Raw genomic sequence first — 12,758 nt, forward strand, 5'->3', positions numbered from 1 at the left:
AATATCTTCTACCCCAGAACCATTGGATCAATTTCTATGAAACTTCATGCAAATTATTTTTAGGAAAAGGGAATACAAATTTATTTCAAACGAAGGGTCATGCCCCCTTTAAAGGGGAGATAATCACAAAAATACAAAATAGGGTCGGGTAATTTAGAAATCTTCTTGTGAACCACTTGGTCAAAAAGTTGAAATTTACATGAGATATTTCTGACATAATAGACATTCAAGTATGTCAAAATCATGACTACCAGCCAACCAAACTTTGCAATTACAATTAACTGTCAGTAAAAATTTTGGCTTTTTTTTGTATTTTGTAAATGTAGGTTTTCGTTATATTCGAAGACGTGTTCATATCATTATTACCTGCATATGGTGTTTATAGATCTCAACTGATTCCATATGCAAGAGTTTTTTCTGCGTATAGTTAGTTTTTAAATCGAGGTAAACTACTGACAAATAAGTTGATGGTACAGAGATTTCAACAATCTCGTTTGAAGTCAGCATTTCGCAAATTCTATGGTCGTTACAAGGATCGATTTCGTCAATACAACCTCGCATTGGGTCAAATGCTGTCTGACGTGCTCTATACCGATTGTTAAGCCGTTCTTTGCACACTGATTTTGACTGCGGGTAACTCCGTTTACCTGGTCGGGATATTGGGATCACGGCGGGTGTGACCGGTCAACAGGGGATGCTTAATCCTCCTAGGCACCTGATCCCACCTCTGGTGTGTCCAGGGCTCCGTGTTTGCCCCACTATCTATTTTGTATTGCTTATGGGAGTTATGAGGTTGATCACTGTTCATTATCTTCACCTTGAATCTATCGCCCTTGTGAAAATCCTGCTCATGGAATGTGAAAATAACGATCAGTGATCAATTTAATAACTCCCAAAAGCATGGTAGTTTTGAAATTGTAAAACAATAATTTCTTACAAACTTCTAGGTTTTATACGTTTAATTTGTACAGTACTTTTGAAACATCTTTGAAATTGCATTCACTTGAAGTAAAAATAAAATATATTTTGTTCTTTTTTATTTCTTGATTTAAAACGTTGATGCTGCAGGGATTTCAACAGCCTCGTTTAAGGTCATCATTTCGCAAATTCGATGGCGGTAATAACGATCTAGTTTGTCAATACAACCTAGCAATGAGTCCAATGCTCTCTGACGTGTTTCATACCCATTGTTAGGCTGTTCTTGACACATTGATATGGAGTACGAATAACTCCGTTTACCTGATCAAGAGATAGGCCTCATGGCGTTTTGACCAGTCCACAGGGATGCTTAATCCTCCTAGGCATCTGCTCCAACTTCTGATATATCCAGGGGTTAATCCTTGTCCAATTCTCATATTAATAATATGACGTTTTGCCATTATGTTCCACTAAATAGAATAAATATTGCAATATTAAAACAAAGACCTTTATTGTTAATCGAAAATAATTTAATGTTTTGCATTCAAATATAGTTGGTTGCTAAGCAACAGCACCTTATCAAATGTTATCAAAAAGTACAAGCCGTTTTTCCTCTGCAAGTTCAACGTTTACGAATGTTCAAGTACTTACTTTCAATCGCTAGATTGAAATGCAATTGCATCATATTTAACAAAAATGTTTTTATATTCTACCTCTTAAAACTTATTTCTAGACATCATTCTTGATACACTGTACTTGGTTGTTCCGATAGCGGCATGCATTGACCAATATATGTCTATCGATTGGAACTTCACAGCAAACATGTATACGATAATGCTCAAAAATCTGATAAAAAAGAATGTCTTAATACTTAGCCCTAAATACTAATGTATTGTCAGAGCTTTTGAATGCTCAATTGGCTCTGTAACTGTTTTCAATAGTCAAGGTCCTCTGAAAATTACTAGTATGCATGTAATTACTTATGAAATTTTATCAGAGGTAATTGTAGTACACATGTAATAAATGTGTTAGACGCACAGCAAAATTAATTTTGGTAAAGATAATCTTTTTATTATGCATTTTATTATTTGTTTTAAACTGAAAATCATTATCACATTATCGGTGCTTTAAAGCTAGTAATACCTGTGCAATTCCTCTACAGTGAGAGGATGCGAATTTCCTTGGGAAGCATAATGACAATTCTTCCCTCGAGATATGGCCATCTCAGCATAATGGTTGGTGGCAATACAGATGGAGAAAACCAAATCTTCTGTCAAAAACAGCTTCAAAAAATCTGCAGTTCTCTGAATAATCGGGTTCCATATCTGAAAGGAAATTGCAAATAAAATCAGTATTGGCCACCTTACGTTATTTGTCAGCATTTAGAAAACTTGTCATACCTTGTAATTAGAAACAGAATAATGCTTTTCCGTTTTTTGTCTCTTTTTGTATGTATGTGATACGTTGTAATGCAGTAAAAAACGCATTTCAGTGTATCATGACGCCATGATTCCATTTGTAAATGTATTATATGGATTTATTTATTATTATTTATTGTTAACCAAATGTATACAGATTTAACCCTATATTTAACCTCTAAGTCATACCAACTGAATGTCAGGTTGACACTCTGAATGAAATGCCATAGTTTTTGAATCAGGTGTCTTTGTGTCCTTCACATCAGCATCCTTCCATCGCATGTCTGGATTTGCCAGCAGACTGTCACTAACGGACGATACCTGGGAACGTCCCACTAAATATTGGGATGTCAATACCCTTTTTAAAGATAAAAAGAAATTACAATTAAGAATTGTTGGTTCATGTTTAAAGCAAAATATAAGTTTCATGGTAGCAAGGGACAGTTTCGCACTTAAGTACAGCTCAAATTTATTTAAAGATAGAGATGTCCTGTATTTGAAGTGACATTTGGTAGGGGATTGCGTACGTACATGTGTTAGAAATGAATGGAATATTTTATTATTCATGGCGAGTGTAGCAGAGTGCGTAATGAAAAAAAAAGATATGCATGATGTAGGTGTCAGCATTATGCCTACCATATACATTTGGGGGGGGGGGGGGGGTACTGAAGAAATTCAGGTTAAAACCTACAGGGTCCAGTGAAAATACTGCAACTCTGAGGGAAAGTATGTGACCCCAGATACAAAAGTAGAATTGAATTGGTTCTTCATGGTACACAGTGTCTAAATCCCCTTGCATGGTACTCTGATGGGGGTGTGGATTTAGTCGAAATAAGAGAAAATCTAGGCAAGATGATAGCTCATAGCATATCAGTACCAGCATGTATGGAATACATGTAATTTATGGTCATAAGCTACTCAGTGTATATAAAACACATGTATTTGGATAAAAGAGAAATCTATATATGATTTTTCATTAGCCTGTCATAATCAGACTTTGATTGATGTTACGTACATGTAACACCCCCCCCCCCCCCTCCATTTCGGCCTAAACACACATTTCGTTTATATTTCTGTTACAATATGAAGAAAATAATTCAAATTATGATAATAAATTTTATCATTACAATGACGTAATATGTGTTTTCCTAGCAGATTGTGTTTTCTTTTCATAGAAATATAATTTTTAATAAACATGGAAAAATCCTGGAAAATAGCCCTCTAACCAGCGGCCATGAATGCCCAGTCTGATTAAAACCACCCCCATCCCCCTATCCATCCCCTTCTTACACTCGAGCGTCAGGTAAGGAGAGAATTCTGGAAAAAGGGGGGGTGTTAATCAGACGGATTAATGCCGGACCAGGACAGATTAAATGATGGCAGCTCTTAATAAACAATTAGATGTTATTCACTTGGTTTAGATATCATAAAATATAAATATTTTCTTTCACGAAACAACAAATTATGGCATCAAATTGCGTTGATTAATCGTAAATTTTTCATAACATAACAAAACTGCAATTTTTTTTCTAGTCGGCCTATGTGGCTACATCAACTTACATGTACATGTTTATACTGAATGCATGATCGTTTGGGTCATCCTGCAACAGGAGATTCATGGCGTCTTCTGACATCAGGTCATTTTAAAGATGTAAAATACAAGCCTTCGCTGTGACAGTGAAGCTGTGTTGTTTTCGTTGAAACCGAAACACGTGTGTTCCCCGTGCACACTTTCAGAAAACCCCGCGGGGCCCGCGATCCCGATCACGGAAAAATAAAAGTATAGGCCTAGAGGCTATATGCGAACTTCTTTTTAGTTTTATTTGTTTGGCAGGGGAAAATTATTACTATTCCGAACAAATATAACGTTTATATCTGAATTTGAAGTACATTATCTATCTATCTTTTTTTAATTTACTCTGCCGATGTAACATTCTCAATAGGTGTTTTATGAAGTTTCATGTAGGTTGTGTAACTGTTATATACCAATATTGGTTTTATGCTTCTTTTTTTTTTAAAAGCAGAGAATACCTGGCTGATTATTTCATACTTATCTGTATATTGTTTTAGTGTATCAAAATGTACTGAATTTACTAAAAGAGGACAATACAATTTTTATAGTTTTCGTGCGACGCGCGTCGATCGCTTTTATAGCGACGACATTTTGTCGCTAATTTTAAAGAAAACCGCACAGCATGTCCCAATTTCATTTTATCGTAATATAACAACTACCGAGAATTATAGCACAAATAAGGGCCCATCAAAAACGAAATGTCCTCTACTTTTACAGGCTGTATTTACTTTTCCCTATTTCCATATATAAATATAGGTAAAACGCCGTTATGTTTAAACATTTAGAAATAAAATCGTAAGAAAACGTACATGTGCAAAAAATTGCTATTTTCTTATAACTTTGCCAGGCATTAAAAATCATTTTTATATCTTCTGAAAGCAGGGAATATATGCTTTTCAAAAATATAAAAAAAATATTGAATTCTTAAGGAAAATAAATAATATAATATCGAGGGGGAAAATGACCTTACGAAAAAGCGTTGCGTCATATTTAGACGAAGACATCCTTCACTTTAAATGGGTTTTTCTTAATCTAATGGCTTTACTTACTTTACTGATTTTTACATAGTCAAAAAATAGAGAAAATTTCCAAAATATGATATATAGATCATATATCTTATGACCGTAGTTTCAAAGATTTAGAGGCACTCCTTTTGCGTTGCCCTGTTTTTACGCTCTACCGGTCAAATTGACCAGTACGGTAGCGAAGGGGTTAAGAAAGGTTTGCAAAACTTTAATCAATAAAACATTTAACAATAAAATTATACGTTATTTTTAAAGTTGTAGCATTTTCACCTGAAATCATCAACATATTTAAGACTTGTTATCAACCGTGTTCTTGCACATTAGGACTGCTTAATTGAAAGCAAACAACAAAAAATCAGAAATCAAAAACAACAACATACGAGTTGCAATATTACAAACAAACCGATTATGTAATGCATATCAGATTCGTTTTCACCAACTATTAGCCTCCGAGTTTAAACGATTCAGCCATATTGTGGTTGTTCACCACTGAATGACTCAAGTTCAAAACGTGCAAAACGATTTGACAATATTACTACTTTTCCTGCCGATCTTCACCGGAAATTTAAAGTTCAAATATGTTTCACCCATTTGAAATCGGAAGCTAATAGCTGGTGAAAACGAATCTGATCTTCCCAAACGAACGATCAACATTCTTTCAAATATTGTGAGGATGACCACAAATAGCTATATTTTAGATAGTAATTCCAAGTTGGACTGCAATGATTGACGGATGCACAAAATTCAACGTAATGAAGGAAACTTGCATATGGAAAATGATGTAGAGTTAACGACGGCGACCTAATTCTCGGAAGTTTGACTCATTTCTTCAAAGTTTCTGTGAAGTCAGGTAAACAATTTATGTATTATAAAACAGAACAATATTCTGGCTTGCAACTATGAAAACTTTGTATACATTATCACTATCAATACCGACGTTTTGAAAGTTTGAAGCGAGCAACTGAGAATTTATGGCTGCTGTGTTAACTCCATTCTCGCTATCATACTATATATACCCGTCTGTTCAGATTGTGCCAAAACTATGTGTCTAAAATCACTTCATAATATTTCCTGAAACGGTAAATTAATTAATGCAACTTATGAAATAAACATGTTTGTTGGGAAATGAATTCTAAACACTGTTTTTCGATGTTCATTTCTGTTCAGGGTTTTTAGCATATATGTCCTTCAGGTCAGATATTTTCTTTATTATTTGTTTTTGTGTGATAAATTCTGACTGCGGGTGCAATACAAGTGTTGTGTATTATAGGATTAAACATTCTTTTTGAAGAATTTATTGATGTGTAAACTTCGGACAATTTACTCACAAACTTGTTTCAGTTTGTGAGTAAAATATTCGGAGTTTTCACATCGATACATTCTTCAAAAAGAATGCTTGATTCTTAAAATTTCAATTCATTCACTTTCTAAATGTAAAACTTATACGGTACCAATTTTGATGCACCAGATGTGCATTTCGACAAATAATGTCTCCTCAGTGATGCTCAACCGAAATGTTTGAAATCCGAAATAACTATGAAGTTTTAGAGCTAAATATAGCCAAAACAACGTGCCAAAAACAATTGCAAAGAAATGAATAGTTTTCCCGTACTATGTTATTTGTTCCCAGGCGTGTATGAATTCCTTGCGTTTTCGGATTCATTGATGTGTAAACTCTTGCTCAGCTTCATTTTTGTCCAATCAAAAGAATTCTAATAAATAACATTCGAATTATTCTCAATCATCATTCCCCTTTTATCTGTAAACATCAATAAATATTGAATTATGCACTCGATTTCTATAAAATGCAAAACCCCTGACCAACCAAGAAAATATCAACTCCGATATATCCCTTTGATTGAAGACATCCTGATTTACACGGGTGAAGGGTGTTGTAGTCTGTATAATGATATGAACACATGTAAATTTCTGTCGAAATTTAAATGGAATTTATTATTTTCTTTCATTCATTTATAATATCTTTCGTTTAAGAAAAAAATAGCATATTATCGGTAGGTTCATATCAAATTATAGCTGTTCGTGTTTAATGCGTTTTCATGACGAGCATACCGTGGTAATTACATACACAATCATAACTGCATTTAGTAAGATTTAAGTGCGAATAATATATGTTTATGTTCTTCACTTAATCCATCCTATAAGTATGTAAATGAGAAATGATGTTTCTGTGAGTTGTGCGTGCTATTTGTATGTTATTATCATATCTGCAAATATTTCAAAGTACATGCACATATGAGAAGAATTTTCTTCACATGTTCTTCTACATTATCTAAACTTCCAAAACATTTTACTAATATATGATATATAATTATTTTGTACCTTACAGCAATGACTTTTTTAAAAACATGATCGTATTAATTTTGCATTTATTATATAGTACTATCGGAGATGGGCACTGGTCGAGTCCTTCTAACGGTGAAAATAACATGTATGGTATATAGAGTAAAATACACTATCTGAAAGGCATGTCAGATAGAACAAACATGTGCACTTATTTCAGAATTCATTTCAGCTTTAACCTTGGTTTAGCTAGGGTAGAACACCCCTGCTATTCTGTACTGATTTAAAAATCATGGTGAAGTCTTTTGTGACAAGGCAAATGTGTTGAGAGTTTCTTTTGTCATTAATTGTATCTAACACTTTACTGGGATTATGTTTGTTTAACAGAATCACTACATGGTGTATGGTTAACCTGCAATGCTCCTTCTCATTCACTTCTTTGATTGGTGCTTATTTCAAGGTCTTATGACTCAATGTGCATTTAAGTATTTTATACGAGGATTTTATGAAAGTCTCTTCTGAGTAATTTGATCACGTTCCCATTCACGTGATCTACACATGTTCAACAGGCACCGATAGGGTAAACCTTGATCTTGACAAATGGTACAAAGATAAGGTTAAATACAAAGCAAAGACACTCGATCTATAAGCATGTTCTACAATCACGTGTTCTAAAATTACATCGCCATTTGTTCTAGTTAAGACGTCAGCAGTTTGTTATCAGAAATGAAAGGCAGATAAGCGTTTCCAATTTCAAACTTTCGAGATACCCTGTAATTGTTATTTGTGCGTAGGAATACAAACTGTCTGCATTGATCTCAGTCTTTAGATTTAAAAAAGCGTTAGACGTTGATCCTTAACTTTATACTATCATGTGCAAAAATATTGTTATTACTCTGGACTCCAAACAGATATTCAACTAATATGTTAAATTACAAATAAAAAGAACCAATGTAATTCAGTTCTCAATTACAAATTATTTATTTCGATACACATAAACATGTTTTATATGATAGTTTCGTATTTTTTGTGCAAGGTGAAGATAACGAACAGTGTCAATCATCAACGACAATATGGGTCACATTGGTTTATTCTTCTTTTTGTGTTTTGGAGCTCGAGATAATATGGCAATATCCATATATTTTGTCTTCTCTACACACTTTTCATGATGTTATTGAATGACATTACATATGTACTTTCTAGAGATAAAAGAAATATAGGAAATAAGAAACTACTATGTTATCAAAGGATTTGAAATTTGAGGTAACGAATAATAATCAAAGAATAAATGATATCCTTTGGAAAAGGAACAGTCACAAAATATATTTATGTCTCAGGTTAAACGTAATTATGGCACGATCGAGACTCGAACGTTTGATCTCCTAGTTACAAAACCACCGCTCCACCACTGGGCTACAACAGCCAAAAACAAGAGCATGGAGATAACAGTGAATCAGCTATATGCGAGGTAATTTCATTCTAGGATAATTTCTATTGTGTTAGCTGTGAACTTGGAAACAGGTTTTGCCATTGCATCTAATTTTTCATATACCATGTGTATATGAACTTTTCAGTAACAGATGGAGTAAATCTATCCATCATTCATATACCGTGAGCAATTTCGTGTTTTGGCAGTTAATCAAGGTAAAGCATTAATTATGTAGAATGTATTGATTTAATGCCTTTGGTATCAACTATCTCATTCAATTTATTTACTTTTCAGTAACAGATGGAGTAAATATATCCATCATGCATATACAGTAAGCAATATTAATTTTCTATTTGGTTTTCCTGTACTTTTCCTCCTTTATTATTTATCTCAAAGGAAATGATGCAAAGTCACATGTCAGCAAATTCAGCGCGATTGACATTTTAATGCACTTCCACTTTTTTTCGTTTATAGTATGTGTTAAATAACAATAGAATCATAATTGAAGAAAAGTATATCTTACCCTAGAAAAATTGTCACTCTGATATACTGAAAGCTAAGATAACTCGAAAGACATTTTTTCAATAATCACAATGAGTTACGTATGTATTAAATCTGCGTAATGGGAAATGTCCAATGAAAACCGACGTTTCATCAATCTGATGACGTAGATACATACAAGCTATAAGAGACAGTTTAAATGTTTTCCCGATCAAAAGCCCTGTATGCATTGTGCAGATAACGACTCGGTACACTTATTGTCATACCAGGAGTAATATATATTCTATGAAAAGCTACAGAGACATGCAGTGCGAATGCCCGGAATTACTCTGGTGTGTAAAGCTTTTTTATTGATTATACGTTACTACAACTTGTGAAAATATTGTATTGCAAACATTTCATACTAATGGAGTATAGTTATGCTTTCAAATTAAAAGAAAGATGCATGGTGAATTTTGGTTTCTGTAGATGTAGACAGGGAAGTATTTTTCATGCGATGTTCGTATGATATATAATTATTATTTTCGTGTTTTGGCAGTTAATTAACGTAAAGAATTAATTATGTAGAATGTATTGATTCAATGCCTTTGGTATCAACTATCTCATTCAATTTATTAGAGCTTCGACTGTCTCTATTAAAAAATAACTTCTGATCATTGTATTCAATGTTTTTGATGAAAGGTAAAGATAACAATAAATGATCAATGATTATAATTCCTATAAAGAAAATACAGTCAAGGGTAGTGCAGCTATATATATATATATATATATATATATATATATATATATATATATATATATAAAGCACTAAAATGATTAATGACACGAACAACCAAATTATCAAATTTTCGGGAGGACCCGTCCCTTCTTGAGGACAAATGACAAAATTTACATAATGTGGTCAATATCAACAGAGCATAATAACAAAAACTGCCTATAAATACATCTAGCACTACAACTACATTAATCTACAAACGTATTTACAACGCAGACTACATGTTTGTTTTGGTCTTTAGGATTGCCAATCAATGTTAAAAGTGAAGCGAATTAGGACATGTCTTATTCGTCCGAAGAGCTGATCCAAAATGTCGGAAATAAAAACAATAAACTTAATTAATTTCAAGTGTAACGAGGTAACCCAATAACGTTGACAAATAGTAAAGCTAACTCGTACCCAGAGATATTCTATTTTAACCATGCATTAAGAATAAATAATTTATAAAAGATAATAATAAGTAACAAATACAAATAAATAAATAAATGAAAATAAGCTATGTAAACGAAGTAAGAAATGAACAAAATTTGAGAGAAAGATAATGTAAACAACAAGTTTGAATAAGTTAACAAAATGAACAAACTCCAAACAAAAACAAAGAATAGGCAGCCCAGGAAATTGAATCAACATCAGACATTCCCGTGCTGATCATGTCTAGGGTAGACGTGCAAAAAGCATAGAATCACGAACACTGATAAATGGGTTTTACATGTAAGCAACCGGCTATGAAGTTCAAAGTAATTAAAAGGGATGGGCTGATTGTAAACATAATTGAAAAGAAAAAAATATGTTCAAAAATGGTCATAGTACCACAATTACATGCATTCTTAGAAGTTGTAGAACATATTTTTAATTGTTTCGTAAAGTCAATAATGCAGTTAAAACAAGTACAAGTATTACTTATGTTATCGCTGAAACACAGATGGTAATTATTATATTCAAAAGGGAGATGATGAAAGTTGTAAAATGGGATGTCTTTTTTTCCGTAATAATCTTTTTAAAATAGGAAAGTGGTTAGAAAGAACACGCAACATAAACACATAAGACACCAAAAGATGAAGTTGACATTTTATCATCTTTTGGGTTGATGAAAGTTGGAAATGGCCATTTCACTGTGTAAAAGTTTTTGGCAGACTATATTTAGTTCATCTTTTCTGAAACTAAAAACGTAAAACCACCATTTGGACAAAAAAAGATGAAAAGGTGGAGTTCCATCTTTTATCAATATACCACTTTCCAGAAAGCTGATAAATTCGCAAAATAATGAGATATTATCAATTTTACCATTCCAGATTAAGTTCACATATACGCAATCATTGTACATGTGTTTAGAACTCACCTTCAACACAAATATGCATAAATAAATAAATAAATAAATGTAGGGTTCAATAGTAAATATATACAGTTCAATGATATTATTTGTTGGCGAGAATTCATTCCTCAGTCAGAGCGAGGAACGGTACATTTTTGACTGGATCTTTTACAAACTTATCTGACCTGTTGGACCATATATCATTGTCTTATGAATTTACTCCATGATGATATAAGTTCATTACTTTTAGACACTCTGTAATGAGCGTTCGTTATACACCGGGAATGAACATGGTGCTACTTCGAAATACGCGACAGATGACAAAACTTCTCCGAAACAAACTGGTGTATAAGTTCCACTACAGGAACGTTTTTTTAACGATTACTACGCGGTGCTTTTAACTTTTCCACTGTTCTTACCAGGTTTAAAAGAGAATCACTGTCTATCCCAAATGTAAATTGTATTTTAATTCTGTTCGACAATTAGTTAGACATAAATAAAATAGACGGACTAAATAAAGCATTTTAACTATTAATAATGGATGCACGAGAATACGGTATCTGCATTACTTTTTATGTGGTCAGGCTAATGAAATATTTAAACGGTCCGACCAAAATGCACCAACAAAAGTAAGGCATACCGTAGCGATTTTTATTCTGGCCTAATAAAATAAAAGAATCAATCTTGATGCAAAAGAGTGTTATCCAACACAAAATGTGTTTATCAATTAATTACAGAGAAAGTATGTATTACTTAACCTGCATAACCATCGCGAATGGATATGACATATGTATGATGTATGATAATGAAAACGGTGTTAGATCCATGGTATGACATATGAACCATCAACGCCGATCTTATAGTCTTCATCAACCAGGTAGTGATTGTACTGTTTTGTCGCCCCTTCCATACATGTCCCGAAAAGGTGAATTTTTCTTGGTGTTATGAACTAGAAGGGTCCTCTTCTCTAGAATAATGGGTGTGTGTATGAATTTTGGGGAGCAAATAAAAGTTTAATGTACTTGAGGCAGTTGGTTTGATCACGAGGAACATTCCATCGGACTACGTACGTATACCTGCTGTTTTCTCTTGTGGTGTTTACAAATTCATAGTAAACTTCGTGTTGACGTGCAGAGGTATTTTTTATCTAGAAATTCATTCTCACTTTGAAGCGCATGAAGAAGTTTTTACTTTGGTATATGAGTGTTACTTAAGAAATTCCCATTATATGTATATCGTCAGTTTTTCCTCATTTGAGACAGTGACCAACACGCTGCATCGAATATATTTACATTTCAGACAATCATTGTATCTGAAACAGACGATTTAATGAAAGGAAAACATAAATTGTTGACAGCACCACCTTTCTACATTTTTTTGTTTCGTTTTTAATTTGCCCTACGAATATAGTTACACTGTTTTACAATATGGCAGCGAAACCACCAGGCATGCAATAGTAATTAAACAAATTGTTTAATTGGGTGATGAAGGTAGCTAGCTTTCCAG

General features: G+C 33.2%; 2 protein-coding genes across 3 annotated transcripts in view; one reads left to right on the forward strand and one right to left on the reverse strand.

Moving 5' to 3' along the window:
- Positions 1 to 971: 971 nt before the first annotated feature.
- On the reverse strand, positions 972 to 2,888 carry LOC130049329 (uncharacterized). 2 transcript variants are annotated; one of them, XR_008797824.1, is made up of 3 exons: positions 2,062 to 2,361; positions 1,632 to 1,764; positions 972 to 1,388 (listed from the first exon to the last, which is right to left on the reverse strand). XR_008797824.1 is itself a non-coding variant. In XM_056146770.1 (3 exons), exons 1-3 carry the CDS (start codon positions 2,763 to 2,765, stop codon positions 1,379 to 1,381), a joined length of 432 nt encoding a protein of 143 aa, XP_056002745.1. In that variant the 5' UTR covers positions 2,766 to 2,888; the 3' UTR covers positions 972 to 1,378. The 2 variants fall into 2 exon arrangements, 1 of the variants encoding a protein (XP_056002745.1); XM_056146770.1 differs by lacking the exon at positions 1,632 to 1,764 and adding an exon at positions 2,526 to 2,888 and having other exon boundaries at positions 2,062 to 2,243.
- A 2,484-nt stretch (positions 2,889 to 5,372) lies between these two features.
- Positions 5,373 to 12,758, forward strand: part of LOC125660801 (flavin-containing monooxygenase 5-like) — a 34,484-nt gene continuing 27,098 nt past the window's right edge. The window contains exon 1 of the mRNA XM_056147750.1: positions 5,373 to 5,784. The gene's annotated coding sequence lies outside the window, so the exon portion shown is untranslated. The remainder of the gene's footprint in view (positions 5,785 to 12,758) is intronic.

This window comes from Ostrea edulis, chromosome 8 (assembly GCF_947568905.1).
Source record: "Ostrea edulis chromosome 8, xbOstEdul1.1, whole genome shotgun sequence".
Taxonomy (NCBI): Eukaryota; Metazoa; Mollusca; class Bivalvia; order Ostreida; family Ostreidae; genus Ostrea; species Ostrea edulis.